This window comes from Terrapene carolina, unplaced genomic scaffold (assembly GCF_002925995.2).
Source record: "Terrapene carolina triunguis isolate 2854851 unplaced genomic scaffold, T_m_triunguis-2.0 Scaffold58, whole genome shotgun sequence".
NCBI classification, from domain to species: domain Eukaryota; kingdom Metazoa; phylum Chordata; order Testudines; family Emydidae; genus Terrapene; species Terrapene triunguis.
In genome coordinates, this window is record NW_020664409.1 from 74,941,928 (window position 1) to 74,968,723 (window position 26,796).

The 26,796-nt window shown below is 41.9% G+C and overlaps 1 protein-coding gene across 1 annotated transcript in view; it reads left to right on the forward strand.

Annotated features, from left to right (window-relative positions):
• Nucleotides 1–26,796, forward strand: part of CPQ (carboxypeptidase Q) — a 293,090-nt gene that overhangs the window by 77,015 nt on the left and 189,279 nt on the right. The window contains exon 4 of the mRNA XM_026659134.2: nt 25,576–25,783. Coding sequence (XP_026514919.1) covers nt 25,576–25,783 — 208 coding nt within the window. The remainder of the gene's footprint in view (nt 1–25,575; nt 25,784–26,796) is intronic.

The window sequence follows — 26,796 nt, forward strand, 5'->3', positions numbered from 1 at the left end:
TCGCCTGGGGCGGCGAAAAAGCCAGAGCCGGCCCTGCACACCAAAATGTGGGTGTCATGTTTGCGTGGTGTGAATTGGTACACCCATAAGTAAGGAGATGACAAAGGAGATCCTGGCCAAGTTAAAAGACTGTTTGGAGTAGATGACCTGGGGATAAATGGAGGTGCAATAGGCCTGATTCTTCGCTGCTTTGCACCTTGTGTAGACATTTGCAGCTCTGTAAAGCTGGTGTAAAAATGCTACCATTCTGGTTTGGTAGCACTTTACATCCATTCTGCACGGGTTCAATGACTACATATTTAAGTGCTGGTCTACACTACGAGGTTAGGTCAAACTTAGCTGCGTTAGGTCGATTTTTATAAGCAATGCAGCTACACAGCCAACCCCGTTCCGTCGACCTTAAGGGCTCTTAAAATCGACTGCTGTACTCCTCCCCAGCGAGGGGAGTAGCTCTAAAATCAACCTTCTTGGTTTGAATTTGGGGTAGTGCAGATGCAGCATAGTGCAATTCGACGGTATTGGCCTCCAGGAGCTATTCCAGAGTGCTCCAATGTGACCGCTCTGGACAGCACTTTCAACTCCGATGCACTAGCCAGGTACACAGAAAAAGCCCCAGGAGCTTTTTAATTTCATTTCCTGTTTGGTCAGCATGGCAAGCTCAGCAGCACAGGTGACCATGCAGTCCCAGTATCGCTAACGAGCTCCAGCATGGACTGAACGGGAGACACTGGATCTGATTGCTGTATGGGGAGAAGAATCTGTGCAGGCAGAACTCCGATCAAAAAGAAGAAATGCTAATATGTATGCCAAAATCGCACAGGGCATGGTGGAGAGAGGCTACACCAGGGTCACACAGCAGTGCTGCTTGAAAGTTAAGGAACTCAGGCAGGCCTACCACAAGACAAAGGAGGCAAACGGTCACTCTGGGTCAGAGCCCCATACATGCTGCTTCTATGATCAGCTGCATGCCATTCTAGGGGGGGACCCTACCAGTACCCCACCACTGTCCGTGGACACCTGCAAGGGGGGAGTCTCTCGCAACATGGAGGAGGATTTTGTGGATGAGGAAGAGGAGGAGGAGGAGAATGCGCAGCAGGCAAGCGGAGAATCCGTTCTCCCCGGCAGCCAGGACCTTTTCATGACCCTGGAGCCAATACCCTCCCAAGGCGGGTTCCCGGACCCTGAAGGCAGAGAAGGCACCTCTGGTGAGTGTACATTTGTAACTACACTACAGGGGTTAAAAGCAATTGTGTTTAATGTTTGATTTGTCCTGAAGAATTGGGATGCATTCGCGGCCAGTACAGCTACTGGAAAAGTCTGTTAATGTGTCTGGGACTGGAGTGGGAATCCTCCAGGAACATCTCCATGAAGCTCTCCTGGAGGTACTCTGAAAGCCTTTGCAGAAGGTTTCTGGGGAGGGCTGCCTTATTTCGTCCTCCACGGTAGGACACTTTACCACGCCAAGCCAGTAGCAAGTAGTCTGGAATCATTGCAGCACAAAGCATGGCAGCAAACGGTCCTGGGTTTTGGTCGCATTCATGCAACATTCAGTCTTTATCTTTCTGTGTCAGCCTCAGGAGAGTGATATCATTCATGGTCACCTGGTTGAAATAGGGGAATTTCTCTAAGGGAACAGTAAAAGGACCCTGTTCATGCTGGGCTGTTTGTGCTTGGCTAAAAAGGATCATTCCTGAGAATAGCCACGCGGTGGGGGGAGGGGTGTGCTGCACATCCATCCCCAAACTGCAGCCCCCTCCTTTTAAATGGCAAACCCAACCGGCATTGCTTGCTATGGGAAAGGAGGGCACTGCAGTTTGAAACCATTCCCACATGTTATGAAGGCGGAAGAAGCCAACCCCGCGTACCCTTTCACTTACCATGGCTGCCTGGAAACCGAATTCTGTTGCCCAGCCGTGTGTGATGTGTGACCATACTGGCAGGCGCTCAATACAAAAGGCAAAATGCGACCTTGTACCTAAAGCACATGTGCTGTCTGCTGTGAATTGCTTGATTCACTGCGAAAGAGTCTCCCTTTTGTTCTCAGAAATGTATCTTCTCAAATTTTACCCTCTCTTTTTATCCCCCCTGCAGGTGCAAATGCTTCTGTGCTCCCCGGATCATCTCCATCTCTGAGGTTATCACAGATTAGAAGGCGAAAAAAACACACTCACGATTACATGTTTTCAGAGCTCATACGGCCCTCCCTCACTGATAGGGCACAGCTGAATGCATGGAGGCATTCGGTGGCAGGGGCTAGGAAAACATTTAGTGAGCGTGATCAGAGCACGCAGGAGCAGATGCCGAGGCTAATGGGGGAGCAAACAGACATGATCAGGTGTCTGGTGGAGCTGCAGGAAAGGCAACAAGAGCACAGACCGCTGCTGCATCCATTGTATAACTGTCTGCCCTCCTCCCCAAGTTCCATATACTCCTCTTCCAGACGCCCAAGAATGTGGGGGGGCGGGGGAGGGAGAGGCTCTGGGCACCCAGCCACTCCACTCCAGAGGATGGCCCAAGCAACAGAAAGCTGTCATTCAAATAATTTTAATTTGTAGTGTGGCTACAATAAGCAATATGGCCTTGTCCTTCCCTCCTCCCCCACCCCACCCAGGCTACCTTGTCAGTCATCTCACTTTTAAAAAAATTAATAAATAAAGAATGCATGGTTTCAAAACAATAGTGATTTTATTTCCTTTGCCAGCTGTGATCGAAGGTGGGAGGGGGGTTGGCTTACAGGGAATTAAAATCAACAAAGGGGGTGGGTTTGCATCAAGGACAAACACATACAACTGTCACACTGTAGCCTGGCCAGTCATGAAACTGGTTTTTAAAGCCTCTCTGATGCGCAGCATGCCTAGCTGTGCTTTTCTAATCGCCCTGGTGTCTGGCTGTTCAAAATTGGCAGCCAGGCGATTTGCCTCAACCTCCCACCCCGCCATAAACGTCTCCCCCTTACTCTCACAGATATTATGGAGCACACAGCAAGCAGCAATAACAATGGGAATATTGTTTGTGCTGAGGTCTAACCTAGTCAGCAAACAGCACCAGCGAGCTTTTAAACGTCTAAAGGCACATTCTACCACCATTCTGCACTTGCTCAGCCTATAGTTGAACTGCTCCTTACTACTGTCCAGGCTGCCTGTGTATGGCTTCATAAGCCATCGGAGCAAGGGGTAGGCTGGGTCCCCAAGCATAACTCTTGGCATTTCAACATCTCCAACAGTAATTTTCTGGTCTGGGAAGTAAGTCCCTTCTTGCAGCTGTTCAAACAGCCCGGAGTTCCTAAAGATTCGAGCTTCATGCCCCTTTCCCAGCCATCCCACGTTGATGTCGGTGAAACGTCCCTTGTGATCCACCAGTGCTTGCAGCACCATTGAGAAGTACCCCTTGCAGTTTACGTACTGGTTGGCAAGGTGGTCCGGTGCCAAGATAGGGATATGCGTTCTGTCTATCACCCCACCACAGTTAGGGAACCCCATTGCAGCAAAGCCATCCACTACTACCTGCACATTTCCCAGAGTCACTACCCTTGCTAGCAGAAGGTTAGTGATTGCCTTGGCTACTTGGATCACAGCAGCCCCCACAGTAGATTTACCCACTCCGAATTGATTCCCGACTGACTGGTAGCAGTCAGGCATTGCAAGCTTCCACAGGGCTATCACCACTCGCTTCTCAACTGTCAGGGCAGGTCTCATCTTGATATTCCTGCGCTTCAGGGCAGGGGAAAGCAACTCACACAGTTCCATGAAAGTGACCTTACACATGCGAAAGTTGTGCAGCCACTGGGAATCATCCCATACCTGCAGCACTATGAGGTCCCACCAGTCTGTGCTGGTTTGCCGGGCCCAGAATCGGCGTTCCACTGTATCAACCTACCCCACTGCTGCCATGCGGTCCCAATTGCAACATCCTATGCTTTCAGGAACGTCTGTGTCCATGTCCTCCTCACAATCGTCCTCGTGCTGGCGTTTCATAGCCAGGTTCTGCACATACCGCAGGATAATGCGCGAGGTGTTTACAATGCTCACAACAGCAGCGGTGAGCTGAGCAGGCTCCATGCTATGGCATCTGGCTGGGTAACCCAGGAAAAAAGGCGCGAAATGATTGTCTGCTGTTGCTTTCAAGGAGGGAGGGAGAGAGGGAGGGGAGACTGACAACATGTACCCAAAACCATCCGCGACAATGTTTTTGCCCCTTCAGGCATTGGAAACTTAACCCAGAATTCCAATGGGCAGCAGGGACTGTGGGATAACTATCCACAGGGCACCACTCTGTGAGTCGATGCTAGCCACAGTATTGAGGACACATTCCGCCAACCTACTGTGCTTAGTGGGGACATACACGATCGACTATATAAAATCGCTTTCTAAAGATTGACTTCTATAAATTCGACCTAATTTCCTAGTGTAGACATACCCATAGAAAAACTAGAAGGATCATCGGAATTAAAGCCAGGAATTCAGAAGTTCTGTTTCTGGCTTTGCAACTGAGTCACTATGGAGCCTGGGGTAAGTCACTTATTTAATCTGTTTCCCTGTTTGTAAAATAGGAAAATACTTAAGCATGTTATAAGGATTAATTTGTGTTTGTGCAGTGTTTGAAGAGGTGAAGGAGTTGTTATTAAAAAGTCAACACTTATCATATGTTACTATGTGGTAATATCTAATAATACCTAATTATTTCTCTGTATTTTAACTAGGAAATAATCATGCAATCAGATATCACTGCATGGGTGCTGTTGGTATATATTACCTTTCAACAGTAACCATGATAAGTGCTGAGTATAATTATTATTGGTTCTTGTGACAGATTAATATGTGTCCGTATACATCTGTCTGCATACTCCATTTTGCTTTATAAACACCATTTTGATTGTAAATTGCACTGTGCCTTCACTATTGCATCTTGGACTGGGATATTCAGGTGTTAGCAGCAACTCTATGTGCCTACTCTCAGAGGGTTAGCAATGGAGCGCAATCAGTCATGATTAACCTGGATGGTCTTCCATTCAGATGGAAGCAACCTAGAATGAGCCCAGGGGAACCACTTTTCCCAGTCTACTCTTCAGGTGAGCTGTAACCAAAAAACAGATCACCTGACAAGGGATGTGAAACCACTGAGGATCTGCTCTTAGCAAGGGCTCTCTCTCACTGGGCAGGAGGAGACAGCAGCTCTTGGGACTCTAAAAGGACTGACCAAAACCCAAAAGGCTCGGAGAGCGGTTAGGGCGGGTTTTTCATGCAGGATTTTTTTTCACAGATCTGTGTATCTCTTGTGCTTTGTCTATGAATAAAATCTGATTTGGTCTAGAAATTCCTTTCCAAGGTCTGGGTGTTCCTTGCTTTAACTGTCATGTAGTCTCCAAAGGGTGAAACAGTAATCCAGAGGGTTCGTGGCTTTGGAACTTTTGGGAGCATGCAATTGCTACTGGGGAGGCTTGGGAGAGCCAGCATTTCCTTCAGGGTCTAGACAGTTGGAATGCAGAGTTCCCATATCTCAGGAAAGGGTGCTAAATAGAGGATCTGGATCCCGAGACTCTGCCTAGAAGCCTAGAACTTGAGGAGTGATGAATCTGTCCAGACCTCACTAACCTAGAAGCAAATGGGATCCAAGTTTTGGATCTATTACAGCAACCTAGTGAGCATCCACAAGGGGCCACTGATCCAAGGCTGTAACAACACTATATGTAGGGCCCTACCAAATTCATGGCTATGAAAAATGTGTCACGGAATGTTAAATCTGGTCTCCCGCTGTGAAATCTGGTCTTTTATGTGCTTTTACCCTATATTAAACAGATTTCATGGGGGAGACAGTTTCTCAAATTGGGGGTCCTGACCCAAAAGAGTTTCAGGGGGGTTGCAAGGTTATTTTAGGATGGCTACAGTATTGCCACTTCTGACTGAGGGCCAAGGTCTGCCGGCAGCAGCGCAGAAGCAGGGTGGTAATACCTTGCCATGCCACCTTTACTTCTGCGCTGCTGCTAGTGGCGGCTCTGCCTGCAGAGCTGGGCTCCTAGCCAGCTGCCACCGCTCTCCAGATGCCCAGCTCTGAAGGCAGCACCGCCACCAGCAGCAGTGCAGAAGTAAGGGTAGCAATACCATAACCGCCCCACACAATAACCTTGCGACCCGCCCCCCCCACAACTCCTTTTTGGGTCATAATCCCTACAATTACAACATCATGAAATTTCAGATTTAAATAACTGAAATAATGAAATTTATGATTTTTTAAACCCTATGACCGTGAAATTGACCAAAATGGATTGTGAATTTGGTAGGGCCCTAATTATATGATGCTTCTTCCTTTTCTTCAGCATTCATAGCACTGGAAAGTAGAAGAGTAGAAGTAGTACAGCCCAGAATGTCAGAGAGAGTTCTTTGTTTCAAACTTACAAAAGACGCTATGTGACTAGACATACCCATGAGAAAACTAGCATAGCTACTTGGAATAGTGAGTGCAGCTGCAATTTACAATGTTAGAAGCCTAACTGTTCTTCAGGAAAACTTGCTTAGGGCCGGATTCCTTTAACCCTTTATTTATATTGAGTAGTACCTACTCCACAAATTTCCCATTGAGTCAGTGGAACCACTTAGGTAAGATAAAAGTGTCAGTCTCTGGCCCTTAGGGGCAGTCAACCAAACCACATTGCAAATCATTGCCTATAGTAGCCTGTAGGCAATGCTTCTTCTATATGAAGGTTTTCAGAGGCCAGAAAGGGGAGTCCCATTTGTGCATATTAAATGAAGAAAAAAGTTAATGCAACAATGGTCATAAATTTAAATAAACAAATCAAAAAATTGAAAGCGAAGTCTCTCATAGTAATACTAACTCATCCGCATGACACATTTTGCTGTATAGTGAATAGTATGTGGAATGTGGGTGACTGTTACAATGTAGAGCTAACTGATTATAGAAAACCTGAACGATGATTAAAAGCGCAATGTTCAGCTTGACACATTTCAGACAACTACTGGGTAACAGAGGACGTGTTCGTGAAACCTGAGAGACTCATGGATTTTGGCTTGAGTGTTCATTTGACTAAAAATTCATACCAGCAGTGTGCTGTTTGTCATGTGCTATCATTCATTTGTTATTCTCTACTAGATCTGGGTAAGCAAGTAAGTAAAATCCATTTATTCATGTCTGACTATTGGTGACATGCATCAGAGCAATATTTTCAAAAGCCTTCTCAGTCCATCAGTAGCTTTGAGCACTCAGTAGCTGACTTCCCAATGGTTTCTGCACACCATTTATCCGTCTCTTTGCTGGTCCATCCCCTACTACAATGACCTACCACTATTGCTTCCATGATAACTTTCTTGAGGTTATTTCCATCGCTATACCTGATGTGACCTAAGTTTGTGCCTGTTCATTTTTGACAACTCATAGACTCATAGACTTAAAGGTCAGAAGGGACCATTATGGTCATCTAGTCTGACCTCCCGCATGATGCAGGCCACAAAAGCTGACCCACCCACTTTCCCTTAACTCAGCTGTTGAAGTCTCCAGATCGTGATTTAAAGACTTCAAGTCGCAGAGAATCCTCCTGCTTGCGACCCCTGCCCAATGCTGCGGAGGAAGGTGAAAAACCTCCAGGGCCTCTGCCAATCTACCCTGGAGGAAAATTCCTTCCCGACCTCAAATATGGCGATCAGTAGAACCCCGAGCATACAGGCAAGATTCTCTAGCCAGACCCACATTTTACCAGCGATGGCACTTTATTACCTAATTGACTAAAATCACGTTATCCCATTAAACAACAGGGTCTGCTTCTCTTCAATAATATTTCTAACATAAGCATTAATTTTCTTTTCTGTCCAGAAGATATGCAAGAGTCTTTGCCAGCACTATATCTCAAAGGTTTCAATTTTTTCTTGTCAGCAGAATTAATTTCTTGAAGGTACAAAGATTTGACTGGTGAAAAGCTTAATTTTTCCATAGCGACTTACAGATGTGAATAGTGGGAAATCAATGTTGCTGACAAGATGAAAATTGAAGTAGAGCTGGGTGGAGAGAGGTAATTCTTTTTTGTGGAGGATTTTGACATTTTAAATTTTGGTTTAGTTCAGATTTGGAATACCCTCCCCCCCCCCCCCATAATTTTGAAATTCCCTGCAAAAGGGAATGGAGCCCTAGCTCTGAGACAGACTGCCTAGGGGGCTGTCAAGCAGCCAGGCGGGTGAGCTGGCAGGAAACCAGACAGGTTTTTAAACCTGTCTGTGATCTGTCGGAACTTTGTGGAGATTGAACTGTCCTCGCAAAACATTTCAAATTTGACAAATCAGCAAATTCAGATGAAAAAAAATGCTTTGATCCACTTGCATTCTCTAGTTTTGAAATTTTGTCATCCAATTACAGAGCAGAAACAATGTTATGTGACTTGTACCCAATCTCACACCACAAATAATACATATGGACAGATGAAACAAACAGTTGAAAGAACAACATAGGCTGCAAACTGTCTCTATAAACTATTTAATGAATACTTGTGAATGATATACATTCAGGATTGACTTGTAGAAATCACGATAGGTTTCTGAACAGGAAAAAGAACAAAATTTGCAAACAAACAAATATTATTTTCAGTGAATAATTTAGCGAGTTCTACTATGAAGTATTTTCAAGTATATAGTGCAGAATATTTTACAGTGATGGATTTTATTTGATTGACAGCAAGACTTGAATTCTACATATGGATATTTATTTGTAAAATATAGTTGTGCTTCTAAAATTATAAGTTGCAGCTTCTAAAGTAAAAACAACGAGGAGTCCTTGTGGCACCTTAGAGACTAACAAATTTATTTGGGCATAAGCTTTCGTGGGCTACAACCCACTTCATCGAAAACATACTCCAACGTGAAACTGCAGAACTGGAATTAATTTGCAAACTGGACACCATCAGATTAGGCCTGAATAAAGACTGGGAGTAGTTGGGTCATTACAAAACCTAAACCTAATTTCCCCAATACTAATTTCCCCCTACTGTTACTCACACCTTCTTGTCAACTCTCTGAAGTGGGCCACTCTCATTACCACTTCAAAAGTTATTTTTCCTCCCTTGGTATCCTGCTGTTAATTAAAATGTCTCATTGTGTGACTGACCTCACACTTGGTAAGGCAACTCACATCTGTTCATGTATTTATACCTGCTCCTGTATTTTCCACTCCATGCATCTGATGAAGTGGGTTCTAGCCCATGAAAGCTTATGCCCAAATAAATTTGTTAGTCTCTAAGGTGCCACAAGGACTCCTCGTTGTTTTGTCTGATACAGACTAACATGGCTACCACTCTGAAATCTGTCACTAGCCAAGCTTCTAAAGTAGACATTCAAATATCCTCATAAATTGCCTATTCATATTATGCATGAGTGTATATCTATAATCTTAAGGTGCCATTAACATAGTTTTTGTATTTAATTTCAAGAGGTAAAAATTGCCCTGCTTAGTGTTTCATGAGACTTTAGGTCTTGTACCTCATTTGAAGTGAATAGGCAGGGGAGAAGAAAGCTCCACCTTTTGCTTTTGTTGTTTAGCTGGAGAAGTGTTCTGCAGCACTTTGTTCTCCTAATGTTAAACTGGTGCTGTCTTGAGTGTGTCTGTGTGTGTAACTGTCTCATTGGAACACTCTTTCCTGCACTTAAATTTTCCTAGCAGTAGCCCGAGACCAGAAGTCTCTGACCCCCATGTCACGTAGAGAGAATGTACAGTTTTTCCATCTTCCACCTCTACAACTCTTATATCAGAACTCTACTAGGCAGGTTGGGCTTTCTCTATCTGACCTACATCTGACAATCTTATTGTGGTCTGGAATCCTTTTTATGCCCCTGAAGGGCATGTCTAGACAGCAATCACGGGATGTGATTGCAACTCATGTAGACACACCAGAGCTATCTTTAATCTAATCTGCACCAGCCTGCCCATAACCCTGGGTGATTACTTGCAAAGCAAGACCTCAGTGAAGTGCCTGCTGCTGGAGCTTCATGGCTCCAGGGCGCAAACTAGCTAGATTTTGAACATTCTGCTTATCAAGATGACGATCACCATTTTACATTCTAATGCAAATCACTAGTCCACCTCTGATTCTCAGAAAACATTTTCCTCGGCAAGTTGGATGAACAAGTGCATGGAAAGAACATTTCATTGATTTGGACAGTCTTTTCCTGCTCTCTCTTAACAAAGGAAAATAAATCAAATAAAATTTAAGAGGAGGATTGATACAAGTCCTTCTCTTCCTTCAACTAATGTTGAAGGTTCTAAAGGTCTCAAAGATTAAAAAGGAAGAAAGAACAAAGATTTGTGGTGAAGTTCTTCAATCAATCTTTTAAAAGAATTTAGAAAAAGACAAAAAAGCACTAGAGAATGGGTTCCCTATCCAACAGCAGTGCTTCTTTCCTTTTGGAGGAAGGGAAACTTTCTGACTCTGAGCTCGAGGGTTCGTAGCATGAGGTACATGGTAGGTTGTTTTCTTCTGAATCTTCCAAGACCATGGTATAGGTTATTAGCACACTGGACGTTCAGCCTGAGGCAAAGAAATCAAGAGAAAAGAAAGACAATATGAAAATCAAGTCAGACAGCAAAACTAGAAAGCATTTCCGCTCAGGTTCAAATGGGGAGCTTTTAGATTCCTTTATGTTCATCCCCTTGTGCAGCCATAGCCACTGAGATGAAATGACTGGATAAGGCCAGAAGACTCAGTAGGAAAATCCAAGAGATCTGCTCAATAAAGAAAAGCAAATTGAACTCTCGCTCTCCTTCCTAAGATCAGTGCTGCTGTTGTCTTTCTAGTGAGAGGGAGTCTGCAGACTTCTGTTTACAGTAGTGTGTTTCTTAAAATGAAATATTGAGAAGTTTTCTCTAGCTATCTAAATGCTTTGCAGGGGTTTCTCATCCATGGACAAATGATCCTGTTACCTAACTATATTCTTTATCGCTGAAAATGAAAGCTCGGATCCATGTTGCAGAAAGTATCTGCTGTTGTACCTCTTGTTTTGGGTAAGCATTGACTTTTTGGTTTGTTTCTAGACCCTCTGGCCCAAACATAGTACTCAGGAGACATCTGTGGCTCAGGTTGTGGAAGTGGCAATTCCTCAGCCAAACAGTTACTTAGTGCACCTACCATTTCCACCTATTGAAGAAAATCTCTGCTTCAGAAGAAGAAACTTTCAGGTTTTTTCTATATATCTTTGAATGTTCCCAAAAGAGACTGTAGTTCTCACAATGTTCTAGTTTTCAAGGCTTTGAACACATTTTCCAGAAAGTCCCCAAATCTGATTCACAATGGAAACTGCCAGGGAATTTCCTATCTTCTATAGATCCCAAATTGATCACCAGAATACTCACAGGACATTCCTGAGGAACCTTTCTCCTTTCTGTCATTTTTACTATAAAACCTTTCTGCATTTCCCAGTCTTTGCTTAAGCCCATAACAAGCTCACTGGAGGAACTATGCTGCTATGAGGAGATCTCTGGACTTCATCTAGTTTAGAATGTCAAAATTTTAGGAGCAAAATCCTGTCCTCCAACTCCCAAGAAAATAACAAGAAGGAAACTTCAATAGTTCTATGAAACCAGGTGCCTTCTTTCAGTGAAAGGGAGAATGTGGTGCTCGTTCAGACTGGCAATTGAACTTTTTTTTTCCACTTTGTTCTGCCTGCCATCCTTCCTCACTGCTGACGATATGCTAGTATTATAAAGAAAGTTAATGTAATACTATAATAGGCTTTAAACAAAAGGTTTGTATCTAAATGGAACTTTTTTTATTTACAATAGATTTCAAGGTTTGGACTTTGAAAAGTGACAATAGAAGGGAAAAACGCTGTTTCTAGATTCAATCATTTTATCTAGCGGTAACATATATATATAACACAAGGGGGGAGGGATAGTTCAGTGGTTTGAGTATTGGCCTGCTAAACCCAGGGTTGTAAGTTCAATCCTTGAGGGGGCCACTTAGGAATTTGGGGCAAAATCAGTACTTGGTCCTGCTGGGGGGCTGGACTCAATGACCTTTCAGGGTCCCTTCCAGTTCTAGGAGATAGGTATATCTCCATATATTATATTATTATATACTTTAGTGAGATATAAGTTTCCCGGCCTATTACCACTGAAAAACTTATCTCTTTATTGAAGAACAAGCTTGTCAAATAAATGTAACATGCAGTGCTACATACTTATATCACCTTGAGCAAATATTGATGATTATTCAAGCATTTATTTCACTCTACCTTACATGAACTACCTAATAATTGAGTTAGTGCTCTTAACGTGGATCTACTGAAGTTTGCTCTTTGAGGGGCAATTAATGGCACACACTCCTATAATACATTTTTTTTATTAGAATACATGTCATCCTCTTATACTGAAGATTCTTTAGCTTAATATAGAGAATTTTGCTGGAATTTTTTTCTTGCTAAATAGAACAAAAATGGGTTTAATATTCCGTAGAAATGAAAGTATATATCAGTGTGGGATGCATTTACAAAACAAAGATGTTTGTAATTGGATTGTCTTTTCACAAAAGAAAGCAGCCTACTGGATGAGCTTCTGGTTGCTGTTTTTGTTTTGTTTACTGCTTGGTGAGATATTGGATATTAATGTAGGCATGAAGGGCCATTTATTAGTGGAACTAGATCTTCAGTTTCCAACCTGTAACTTCAAACACTTGTTCTTCCTTCTAGCTGCTCATTGAAACATAGAGTTTATGAGATCTGATCTTTGTTTCCACTGAAGTCAATGAATATTTTCCCCTGGATGTCAGTAGAATCAGGATTAAACCCATACATAGCAGGGCATACAAGATCACTGAATTATCTAGTCTTGTGTATATTTTGTACATTTGCTCTATTATTCCCACTAATGGCTGTACTTCCCCTTGTTAAATATCTGCAGTGATGATGCCTTGGATGCTTGGTAGCCTGTTCCACTGCATAGTTCTTATTCTTAAGGACTTTTCCTGTTACCTAGCCTAAACCTTTTCCTTCAGTGTTAGGATATTGTTCTTTCCCCTGGCATCTTCTGAGACTGAAGAATTCCTTTCTTTCATTTATATTGTTCCCTTTAAGGATTTTTAGACTGCACTCATGTGCCCCTGAGTCTCCTGTTTCTAGACTATAATTATATCTCCACTGGGCCCTGCCCACATTCCAGTACCAAACATGTTAGCTAAAATTGTTCCTGAGTGTGTTTCTGCATAACATGGGTTTATGCATCTGCACTGCAGAGCTTATGAAGAGGCACTGACAGTGAATGCTGCTCTGAATGCTGTTCAGTGTGGATGGAGGAGGGGAGAGGAAAAACCCCATTCATTTTCCACCTCAGAGACAACCCCCTAACAACCAGACCGCCATAGCCCCTTTTCTCTCATTTACCCTCTATTTACCTTTTGAATTGTTCTGATTGGAGGGGTCTGTCTCTCAGCGAAGTGGAACCCCCTTTCCTATCAGTTCCTTCAGTGGCACCAAGCTAATCTGCTTCCCTGTCAGTTCTTTGAAAGCGGCCCATTCTCCCATCTTTCAAGAGGGTGGGATACCTTATCTGACCCTCCCCTCAATACTCTGTACCATACAACAGGGGGATTCAGATGCCAAATATCCTCCTGTTAGTGCCTATATGCTTTACTATAGGAAACCTTGACCAAACCACTTTCCCCCTTCCCCCCATTGGCTAGTGTTATCCACAACCCCAGTGCAGATCCGCACGTGGGAACATAGGAATGGGTCCCTATGTGGTGGAAGCTGTGTTTTCTCTATCCATTTGCCCACCTCTGGAGTTTTTGTAACATGGTTGCCTCCTATCCATAGTAGTGAACTTTGTTAAATGAAGATGGTACTGAGGACCCTGTGCTATAATAGTTAAGTCTTCTAGCTAGCTTACGTTTAGTTTTCTTATATGTTGTTAGCCTATGTTGTTAGTTTTTGTCAAACTCTCTGCCATCCAGATACTGAAGATGTCACACAGTTGGGTTCTGTTTATCTTTCTTCGAGGTGTATGATTGACATTTTTTCACACAGGTTTTTTAATCTGTTCTCCTGTGTGGGGTCACTGAAGATATAAACAAGGATCCTGCATTAGGCCTTGGAAAGCCAAGAGGTAAACAAACAAAAAGTACAGACAGAAGCCTCACAGCTGCTGGACAGTTAAGTCTGTCAGCAGCATTCCCTTCAGAATCCCACTGCTGGTATACCCAGGGAGGGTAACTTTCAGCAGGCAGCTGCATTCCCAGAAGGTGGCAGAGATATAAACTCAGGAGGAAGAAGACTGGGGTAGTTCATGATAGGAGACTGAGAAGGCCAAACAGGTGTATTACTTAACTGACTCCCTTAAGGAGCTGTCACTGCTGGAAGATCATCCTAATGACCATAAGATGCAGAAAGCATGATCTGAAGTATGGCTGATGTGAACTTCCATTTTATATTGAAGACTGAATTGGGTTGTGAAGATTTTTCTTCCTCTCTGGTACAACAGTCCTTACAGTTCCAGTACTGACTCCATGTGATATGGTTCCCGTTTGGCAGCTTTACCATTGATAATTGCTCTCTGCTCTTTGTTTGTCAAACCATATCTAATCTATGCTGTAGCTTTTAAAAAATCTATCTGGTTATTATATAATTCCTTTGGCTATGTGGCACTAAAGAAAATGCTTTAGAGAAATACAAATATGTATTCACTGCATTCCCTTGCTCTAGTAAATCAATAATTACATCAAAGCTGTTAGATTTGTTTGGCAGAGCCTAATTTTAATGAACATATAGTGTTGGATACATGTATGCTTCCCAAATCTTAATCATAATGGAATTCATGTGGTAGAGGAACTGATACCCTACTCTTTTTTCAATGAAACATTTGCCTGCTTAAGGCCTATGAGATCTGGCCCTGAGTATCTCATACTGTTTATTAGGATTTTCCAAATACTTTCACAGATACTGCATCAATTAAATGTTAGTTCAAAATAATCTTGAAAGGGTTATGTAACATACAGTACAAAGTGAGTAATCTGTCCCTGATAACAGGAAACATTACCTTCGCACATGGTAGTACAAGAGTCTTATTATTTATTTTAGCAACCAGTAATCTGCTGCGATCAAAGTGCATTGTGGGGAAATGCCACATGTTTGGGAACCGGGGAGCAACTATCAACATATTAACATCTTCACAGGTTTATAAATGGAGGCAAAAGTGGGGCCTTCAACTAGAATTTATTAGCAACTCTGAGCATGTAAGAAAAGAAACCAGATCTTTCTCTCCCATAGTTGTTCTGTAGTGCTAATGGGAATAAAAAATAGTAAAAGCTTATTTTTGTGCTCTGAACTCAGCAGATAAGACTCAGTGTGTATATACAGAGCAGACCTACTGATTGAGACTAGTCAAAAAATATACAAAAGTATTTTTGTTAGGTTTTGAAATTTTCTGTTACAATTTCATCAATTTTTTTAAAAAATTGTATTTTTCAGTTATGAAGATTTTTGGTTTTGTAAAAATCCCATTGTGTCACTAAGCTGACAAATCAAACCTGACAAAAACCAAGGTAGAAATAACCCCCAAATTCAGTAAATATAGAAAAATTAACAAATAAATGAAAAAGCTCCCCCTGTAGCCCACATGAGAAATGGTGACTACTGAACATGCGCACACACACACACACACACACACACACAACTAGCAAGCAAAACTTTTCTCTCAGAATCTCTGTCAAATGTTCTAAAAAAGAAATCAATTATTTTTTTCTATTTTTTCCTTGAACATCTTTGAGGTTTTTTTAAAAAGGACATTTCTCAATGAAAAATGCTTTTATGGGAACAATTGGCTATCTCTATTGTTGCATAATATGACACTTAGGCCATTCTAGCCAGGACATGTTTCTGGGGTTGGAGGTTTGAGAGAACATAGGCCATTCTCCATGGGATGCATATAGCCAGTGAGCGGGCTCCCATTTACAAGGGGATCCTGGATTGGATAGTTAGCCTTGCCTGTAGGAGGAACTGAGATTGGCTGCCTGTGGGTTGGAGCAGTCTGCAGAGAACCTGCAGGAAGGGAGTTGGTCTTTCTTGCTTCTCTTGCATTCCACACTTCAGATTTTGCTGCTTAATTTATTGAAATTCTGTTGTTTTGACAGATGCACCCTATGCATGCCCAGTATTAGGTCAGGTCTTTTCTGAGTTATCATTACTGTGTGTTTGTTTTCTGCACCTTCCATCCCTCACAAAATGCAGGATCTGTAATGGAGAACTGCAGGCACTAAAAGGGTATGATCCTATCAATGAGAACTGATGTACTTGCTATGGGAATAGGCAACTAACTTGCAACTCATTCTTCTCAAGATTTTTTTTTAATTAACTCACGAATAATCATCATCATCATCATCATGCCCCTTTGTGTAAAGTTCCAGGCCAGCTATTTTATCACTAATTTCTGTGGGACTGCCATATTGAATGAGGGTAGGGTCCTGTGAAAAAAATAGTATGTGATCATATAATTAGACTGTATCACAATGCATGTACAGAAAGGTGCTGAATTGAAGTGGTACAGGCAACCTTAATTCTGGCATTTCCTAGCTTCTGAGTGCTTGACTTTGCAATCTGAATGTTTTTCATATAGTTGTGTGTATAATGGCTGAAATAAATTATTGTAAACATTCTAATGTTCATGTCATCAGTTTGTTTCCTTCTACAACAGGATAGGCAACCTATGGCACGTGTGCCAAAGGCGGCACACGAGCTGATTTTCAGTAGCACTCACACTGCCTGGATCCTGGCCACCGGTCCGGGGGGCTCTGCATTTTAATTTAATTTTAAATGAAGCTTCCTAAACATTTAAAAACCTTATTTACTTTACATACAACAGTAATTTAGTTATATATTTTAGACTTCTAGAAAGAGACCTTCTAAAAACATTAAAATGTATTACTGGCATGAGAAACCTTAAATTAGAGTGAATAAATGAAGACTCGGTACACCAGTTCTGAAAGGTTGCCAACCCCTGTTCTACAATCTTAGTGGAGTTTTTGTAAAGACACATCTACCCTTCCACCTAGAGTATGGTATTATAAGGCCTAGACTTGAGAGGCATTTTCTTTGGCAGCATCTGATTGAAGTTGAAACAGTGCTTTCTCCACTTGCGAAGTAACTCCCTGCTCTCCATGTGTCAGTATATAATGCCTGCATCTGTAACTTTCACTCTCTGCATCCGAAGAAGTGAGGTTTTTACCCACGAAAGCTTATGCCCAAATAAATCTGTTAGTCTTTAAGGTGCCACCAGACTCCTTGTTGTTTTTGTAGATACAGACTAACACGGCTACCCCCTGATACTTGACTCTATGAAGCTTGTTTCTTGGGCATTTTAGGTTGCTCTTGGAGATAAGGATTAGCAATCAAGAAACAAAGTAATGGGCTGTGGAAGGTCAAATACTCCAATACAAATTGTCAGAACTGACCTCTCTAAGGAGCACTGCAGCAGTACATCTGTTCTTCCCCATCCTTTAGTGACTCCATATTGGTCTATTTTACCCAGAATGGACAGCAGACTAATTGAATGGCAGTTTCTTTTTCTTTTTTGTTTTGTTCTTTTGTTTTTTTCCCTTTCTACCATTCTTTTGATATGTGCCATGTCTGTCTTTTTCTAGTTCTATTTCCTTACACTCATGTAGTGAAAATTATTGTCAGAGCCTCCTGAATTTCCTCTGCTAGTTTCCTTAACACTCAAGCATCTCATGAATTGGTATGCATTTGGATTTTTTTTTAAATTCTTTCATTTTTTGTTAGCTCATTCTTGTCAACTGTTCAGGATGCTCATGCATATACTGAGTGAAAAGCATGACTTTATACTACTTTTATTAGGTTTGTAAAGGACACATCTTGCTAGATGCACTTACCTTCATCTACCAATTCTAACTATAAAAAAGAAATTAACTGGATAGATCTAGCATCTCAGGACTTATAGTAATCTATCAAAAAAGCACCTATCATAGTGGTATCTAAGTGCTGCAGGAGTTAATGTACCATAGACTCTTACAAAAATAATTCCTATTTTTCCATTGGATGAGAGCATTGTCACATTGACAGGACTTGCTGATGAATAATAAACTAAGATAAAGGATATATGGTAGTGGATCAAGTTGAAGGTGAGTGTTGCCTACCTACAAGTAGGAAGTTTCAAGAATTGGTGTTAGTCTGGTTTTGTTTAATACTGTTGCCTCTCAGTTAGTCAATATTCATGGCTTTGTCATGTTTCCATTATGAGAAGAAATTGATGATAGTCAGGTACTTTCTGTGGTGCAATCTTGTTTATTTACAAAGAATGTACCCAGAGTCTCATTTCCCTTAACACAATAGAAACAAACAGCATACCATTTTCTTGCTCCCAGCTTCCAAACTTGCATTTCCAGTGAGTTCTGTGCTCCAGGAAGCTCAGTCTCTCTTTTCCTTCTCAGGACCATTCTCACAACTCACTTCTCTGCCAGTCTCCTGACTTTCTCTGCTTTCTGCCTCACATGCACAGCTTGCTTAACCATCCTGTAACCCCTGCATTTGCAGTCAGTTCCAGAGAAACCCTTCCTGTGTTGGGTCTTGCTCTTACCACAATTTACCAAGGATTGTGGTGGATTCTCTATCACTGGCCATTTTTAAATCAAGTTTTTCTAGAGGATATGCTCTAGATCAAACAGGAATTAATTCAGGGAAGTCCTATGGCCTGTGTTATACAGGAGACAAGACTAGATGATCAGTGTCCCCTTCTAGTTTTATCCATACATCTCTGCACAAATCTTGCCAGATAGCCCAGTGCCTTGGGTGGTGGCTTGTACTTTTTCAGCTACCACTATGTAAAAGGGGTTTAATTGCTCCTTCCATTTAACCTGAATGAAGCATGCTTTGCACACCCATTGACTTTAACCAGCTTTGTGATCGACTAATAATCAAAGATTTGCTTGATGGTAGCCATTAACACCTTCCAGTCTAACAATATGTTTGATCTAGGATTAGGAGTATACAGCACTGTGGCATTGCCTCATTTTCAGGTTGATGATACTTAGAGTCCATAACTTGCACCTTTTGAGACAGTAGCAGAGTCTGATACTAACTGAGCTAGTTGCTTGCCAGGGGATTTCTTGTCTGCCAACAGCAAATTAAGCATGTTATGTGTACTCTGCTGCTTTAAAAAAAATAATTCTCAGCAACACAGAAGTTAGTTGAAAAAGCTAATGGTTACCATCTAAAAAAATTTTAACAGTGGAGAAAATAGCTTGTGGATGTAGCCAAGGTTAACTTTACCTGAAAATGTTAGACTACCCATGAGGCTCTAGGGTGTATACATCTTAATTTGTCATCTAGAAACTTTAGTCACGCTTACAGAGCAACTTCTAGGATGGAGCATCTGAAGGAAATGTAATCACTATTTATATTGGAGAAACAAATATGCTTTTAGTTTTTAGTTGAACATTTGGGAAATCACAGTAGAAGAAAAATCAATACAGGTGGTGATAAAACTGAATTATGACAGTGCAGTGTATGCTGCCTATCGGTGCTAAGAAACAATGCTGCCAGGAAACCCAGGTGAATGGATTCATTAAAATGTGAGGGTTTTGAAATTGTTCTTGATTTTGTATCACTTGTTGCACTGCGTGCTTTCTCAGAATGTGAATAGTTATAAGGGGAGTTGTCACTTACCTTTCATCTCAGTTATTTTTTGGAAACTCTCATCATCAGCATCCCGAGTAAATCCCCAAACACACCACAAAATATTAAACATAATTTCTAGCACTGTAGCTGAAAATTGTTATTATTTGAAAATGTGTTTTTTGTGTCTGCTCATACTTTTAAAATGTATTATTTTTTGTGACATTACAGTATGGTAAAGGACAAAACAGAAATAATTATGCAAGGTCTGGGCTAATGAGTCAAAATGAGTATATCCTACCCAGAGAGGATGGTATAGTACATTAAACACAGACTCCTGTGGCCATCAATCTGGATTCTGCCATCTTTCTATTATTCCAAAGTACTGAGTCCCATGCAGTGGTGCAAGTAGGGCGGTACACTCCGGCACGCTGTACTAGTAAGATATTTATAGCCCGTACTCCATATCGGAAAGACACAGGAAGAGACACAGGAGGAGCTGTACCGCCCCCAGCCCCGCCCCCAGCCCTTCAACGCAGCTGTGTCTCCTGAGTCCTGTCTGGGGTCTGTACAGCAGCCTTGCAGGAGGACAGGGCTGGGGGTGGGACCGCTACTCTTACCGCTGTGATTCCGGAGAACCTGGCGGTTCAGAAGTCTCTGGTGCAGCGGGAGGAGGCCAGAGCCCCCTCCCAGGCAATGTGGGATGGATCATGGGGGGGTGGAGAGAGAGCGTGGAGCCCCGGGCTGGGGGCGGGGCATGGAGGAGTCATGTCAGGAGGTCACGTGCCCCCTACTTTAGCTGGAGCAGCGTACTGGTAAGAAATGAATTCTACTTGCACCACCGGTCCCCTGTAATGTAACTGTGTACATCTTTTCAGATGAGAACTTAAATTGAAATCACGTTAACTCTACATGGACCTATGAGACCCTGTGGCATTTCTTGTAAGATCAGGGATTTACCTAAGCACTTTTGCCAAAATACGTTCTTGCTTCCTTGTTGTACATCGTGCTGCCTCACATTCAGATGGCTGAAATTTAGTGGTGGGTGAAGTGTCTCCCTTTGCATATAGGACACAACACTGCTGTTATTACTTAGGCAAAATACTATTAACTTAGTTTAATCTTTTCAACTGAATACAGAGTTTTGACCGAATAGGGCTGCGGAACTGGGATGGTAGGGTCTGATTCAGCAAAGTATTGAAACATGCTCTGCTGAATCAGGACCATAGTTTTTGAACAGTATTTTGAGCCCTTTAGGAGGAAACTACTAAACTAATTGAAAAGGACACCATCAATTTACAAATCCCAGTTCTGTTTGAAAATTTTGTACTCACTATAGTTACAAGTAACAATGAAGATTATTAAGTATCAGAGGGGTAGCCGTGTTAGTGTGAATCTGTAAAAAGGAACAGAGGGTCCTGTGGCACCTTTAAGACTAACAGAAGTATTGGAGCATAAGCTTTCGTGGGCATTCACCCACGAAAGCTTATGCTCCAATACTTCTGTTAGTCTTAAAGGTGCCACAGGACCCTCTGTTGCTAATGAAGATTATTGTAGCTCAAAAAATCTTGAGGACCAATAATTGTGCATTTTACAGCAATGTATGTTTAGTCACTAAAGACAGTCAGTCTCCCCTCGTATTTGTGTAGGTCTCTTATCCCCATTGTGGCATAAAAACATTTTAAAAGAAATAGGAAAATGTGATTAGAAAGGTAAAGAAATTTGGTTGGGGAAGGGGGCCTCAATACCTCTAATACTAAAACTACATTAGTTCTTTCTAAAATTAATGGTGTTCCTTAAATGTTTGTTCTAAAGGCACAGTGTTATCAGTGTAGTGTGTTTCGTTAATGTTGTCTAGATTGCAGGAGGCTTTTTTATAGACTCATATGAGAAAAATTGGAAAGATCTGTCCAAGTAATCAAGTTCATTCCCTAGCCATTGGAATTTTTTTCCTCAATAGTATTTTCTAGTGTTTTTATCCAGTCTGGAAGAATTTGAGAAAGTAGCATTTCTCTTCTGAATTCTTGCTAAATGTGCGAAAGTGTGAGATTAGTTTCATATAAACATACTCGACTCTTACAAATTGCATGCTTAATTGCTAAACACAGTACTATCCTTTCCAAGAGTGAGGCATTTTTAACATGCAAATATATATATATATATATATATATATATATACTACGCAGAAAATGGTCAGTATGTATGTCCATGATCTGGTTTGAAAGCAGCAATAAAATCTGTCCTTCCAACCTTACCTCACTAGTTAGGAAGTTCATAAAAACAAGAGTTGGCTTCAAAGTTTTCAGCCTCTTCAGAATCTTGCCTAATAGTCATGGCAGGGTCTCACTGCAATGTTAATATTTGTCATTCCAGTCAGCATTGTATAATTGTATGACAAATAGTCATAAACAGGGACCACTAAGCACATTGCTTCAAATGGCTTCTTTGAAATTTGGGAATTCCCAAATACATTTGAAATATAAAGTGCTAAAAGCTCTAGTTATTGATGTACAGTTTTGGTCCATAATAACTCTATTGCCTGGTTCTGTTTTGTATATTAAAAAATCAGCAGTGGCATGAGACAAAATAAGATGTCTCATCCTGGTTTTTGAAAATTTTGAGCAAATTTAACGCTGATGTAAACAGGCACTTCAGTGGAGCTATTCCTTGTTACATGAGTCCAGAATTTGGTTTTGTGTGTTTGCATTATTTGGTCAGCAAATATCTAAGTGAAAGTGTTTTATTGCTTACATTGTATGCAAAATTTAGGGTGTATTGTGTGAGAATTTGTAATTGTTTTGTCTAATTTGACATCTTTTGTTGAACTACTTTTGCTTTATAAATGAGTTGAGTTCATGCTGCCATTTGCTATAATGTTGTTAATATGATGCTTATGAAAAGTGAAGTAGACAAGCATTCTGCCAAGACCAGAGCCAGGTTTTGCTGCTGATGTGGCGGTCTAACTTGAAGTCCATATAATAAAATGATATCTTTCCCAGGCCATTTTATATTATACATGCAAAAACGCTACATTAAAAGAACATTATTAAGATTACATAGTTAATCACTCAAAAATTAAGGAATAGCAGACTAGCAGAGGTCATCTAGTCCAACCCCCTGCTCAAAGCAGGATCAATCCCCAACTAAATCATCCCAGCCAGGGCTTTGTCAAGCCTGACCTTAAAAACCTCTAAGGAAGGAGATTCCACCACCTCCCTAGGTAACCCATTCCAGTGCTTCACCACCCTCCTAGTGAAAAAGTTTTTCCTAATATCCAATCTAAACCTCCCCCACTGCAACTTGAGACTTTTCCACTTTTCTTCCTGGTGTAGTAGTCATCAAGTAGCGAATCCTCCAATATTTAAGAACCCACTGTAACGCACTCTAACGCAAAGCTTTAGCAGTGACTTGTGCTTCCTGTGGGTACTCAGGATTATCGGGCACCTCGCTATTACCTGCCCTTAATGTGAGGAAGCCTTGTTTGTGCCTGCCGGAGGTCAGCTCCCATGCTCCACAAGCAATACAAGCACTCTCCTCTAGGCCCCCACTGGCCTCACTGGTGGCATGTAGAAAGCTCCGTGCTGCCAGAGTCTTTCACTGTGGCAGGGGAAGGCTCCAGCAGCGGGACACTACATTGCTGACCGTAGATGCGGGAGGCGCTGCTTGGGCACATAGAGAGCTGTGTTCTGGTGTGTCTGTACTCGCCTAAGCAGTGCCTCACTGTCTACACTGCTATTTATACCCATGTTATCTGGGTGCGCAGGTTAGCAATGGGCACATTCAAAGCCTCGAGACCTCCGAGCATCCCCATGGAGTGTTCAGCCCCTGGTGCACTGGACACTTACAGTATTCACAGATTCACTACTTACAAAGAAACCGTGCACCCCAGCTTAACTGTTTGGCCTCAGATACCCAGGCCACTTAACACACAGCAATTAGATCTGTGAAACAAGTTTATGTAAGAAAGCACAGAGATCTAAGTAATAGCAAGTAAAAGTATTGGAAACAAATGGTTACAGATAAAAGAAAATCAACTCAGTCTAGCGCCTAGACTTAACTAGCTAGATACTTTCATATCTTGTAGAGTAACGCTGACCAAAATCCTTGCAGTGCTTTACAGCCAGGTTGACTGAGATCCTCCTTTCATGAGACAAGTTGTCAGCTTGCCTCCTAGGTGAAGGACCCAGAATGTTCCTTTGCTCCCTCCACAAGATGTGCAAGTTCCATCCTTTGTCTTTATTCACAAACAGGACACCTCCTGTTGTTGGTTTCATCTTGTAGATTTCTCAACCTCTTCTTCTCTGGCTCAGTATGCAAGTAGGCCTGCATCATGAGACATCCCATACACAAATTACCAGATCAGGAGTTAGGTGTCTGCTACCTCCTGTCTGAAAGGAACATTTCCAAGGTAGATCACCTCCTGGTGGCCTGCCTTAACTCCAAGACTTTAAGAACACACAAATTTTAGTATAGATACATAACTCCATAGGTATTATCCGTACATCCATTTCTCAACAATTATGACAACTAGTGGGCTACTGGATCTCAATAGTGACCTCACATGACACCTTCCAGTGAACTATTATGCATATATCTGACCCAGGGGATCCCTGTAAAACCCTCTGTGCCCTCTGCCAGTTAGGGTGACCAGTCAGCAAATGTGAAAAGTTGGGACAGGAGTGGGGGGCGGTAATAGGAGCCTATATAAGAAAAAGACCCAAAAATCAGGACTGTCCCTATAAAATCGGGACATCTGGTCACCCTACTGCCAGTCAGTTGGCATCAAAGATCTATGGGTCACAGTGACCTTGGCAGTGTTAAGACTAGCCTTGGCAGAATACTATTTTTTTATTTCTTTGCAATTTGGTGATTAATATCAATTTTTTATATATGTTTAAAAACGTTTAACTTTTTATTTTTACAGTTGTGGGAAATTAAGAAGGGGTAGGGTTGGGGTTAGGGCAGCACTGATAGTGTGGCGGCCAGGGGTTCCCAGCATTGACCGTGGGGCGGCAAGGGTGAGGCCCCAGACACTGAGACACAAGGTGTGGGAGAGTCTGTGGTCCTGACCTGGCAGAGCAGAGACCCCCAGACAGGCTGCAAGGAGAAGAACAAGCCCTCGGCTGCTGAACAGTTCCTGCCTGGGTAGGAATCCCTTCAGCAGTGGAATGGCCTCCCCCACAGTCTAGGGCTCCTCCTCCGTGTAGTCCTGGCTGGGGTTCTCCACTCTGTCTCGCCAGGACCACAGCCTTCCTTGTGCTTGTAGGGATCAGGAGTTGCCGGCCCTGTGGTTGTTCAGGGAGCCCTCTGCAGCACTACTATCACAGCCCTATTCACTCATTCCTGCAGAGGGTTCCCTGCCCTGCCACAGGGCTAGTGACACCTGATCCCTGCAGGCACAAGGTGTGGGGAGAAGGCTGCGCTCACCTGACCTTTACAGATGGATTTTTTTCATCAATTTCAGTGTGTCAGCTGAAATCGATGTTAGCCAACATTTATCATTTAAATTGAATTCTGCCACACTAGTAAAGACAGAATAACTTCCCAAGTGAACGAATGTGAGACAGTCAGATGTGCTGATCTGTTGATACAATGGTTATAAAAGTATACGAGGTTACTGTTAAAGTTTTGTGTTAGAGTACAAGTTTGATGAAGTTGGAGTATGTAGAGCTTTTGGATATCTGTTGGAGAGGAAAGTGAAAGTCTTAAGGAGGGTTGGAATGCATCATCAATAGTGTTGTAGACAATATGAAGGTGGAAAGGAATACATCAGTCTTTCCCCTCAACTTCTTATTTCTAGTCTTAAGCTTTTGGGTGAATGGGGTGTGCCCTGCTGCAACCTTAACTGCCAGTGCATATAGTTTTATTTACTAATAATTAATTACACAAAACGTGCTGTGTTAATAACCCTAGACTAGTTAAAATAACCTGCAAATTTAGATCATTAATGCAGTCTTTGTTGTTGTTGTAGCCCTCACACTGGGTGGCAGCAGTACCAGTCTGATGTGCCGAAGATTCCTACAGCTTGTATTTCAGTGGAAGATGCCGAAATGATGGCACGGATGTCTTCCCGAGGCACCAGGATTGTTGTGACCCTGAAGATGGAAGCCAAGACCTATCCTGATACTGGTTCCTTTAACACTGTGGCAGAAATAGTCGGGAGCAAGTACCCAGAACAGGTCAGTGTGAATCTGGAAAAAGAGTGACTCATATTTGAAAACTAGTAACTTCCATTTGCCAGCCCACTGCACTCTGTACATGTTGGCTTTAATATTTGCTTTCAAAACAGCAGGTCAAATTCAGCCTTGGTGTAAGGGAGAGTGTGGTACACCTGCATAAGGACTACTGGGTTCTAAGGTGAGAGAGCTCAGGTAAAATATGGAACTTTAACTGCTCCTTTTTATTTTCAGCTATGTCGCAAGTTCATCTTTATGAAAGTGGTGCGTTCCTTATGTGGATATTTGCCTTTAACAAAAACAAAACAAAACTATGTTAACAGAGGTTAAACCCTAATGCTAGTGAAATAAGTTTCAGTATTTTAAATGACAAGTTAGCTGTATGTGTCAAAATAAAAACAAACAAACTACATTTGGCCATGTAGTGCCCTTGAACTTCCTTGTTCATTTTCTGATCTGGGAATCTGCACTAGGTCTTCTAGTCAGCGTGAATAAATGAAGTGCTCCTGTAAGTACAAAATACTTTGAAGAGAGGTTGTAAACCCATGCAAAGATAAATATCAGTTGTTGAATTAACTTAGTTTTTAATATAAAAAACAATTAGCTCTTTAATGAGCTAATTGGTTCTGATCACCACTGTATTTCAGTGGAGTTACTCCAGTGTAAAACTAGAGTAATGTTCTGGTGAACCTAGCTAACTAGCTGCAAGTTCCATTTAAATGTTAGCTGTTTTGAAATTGAAAGCTACTATCTTAAGGTTTTTTCCACTTTCTCAATTTTTTTAATTTCCAGATTTATAGCTTAAAATCAGCCAAACCAAATTTGTGGTGGTAGAAAACTTGTGCCTGAGATGTGGACTTTTTATGCCAAGTTACATCATGGAATACATTTTTTTGGTTGTACATTTATAATGGAAATGCTGATGCAAACTTAATTATGGCAGCACTAGAAATCCCTGCTAAAATCAAGCTACTAAGCCAGAATCCTTTTTTAAACTTCAGTTTTCTAATTGTAAT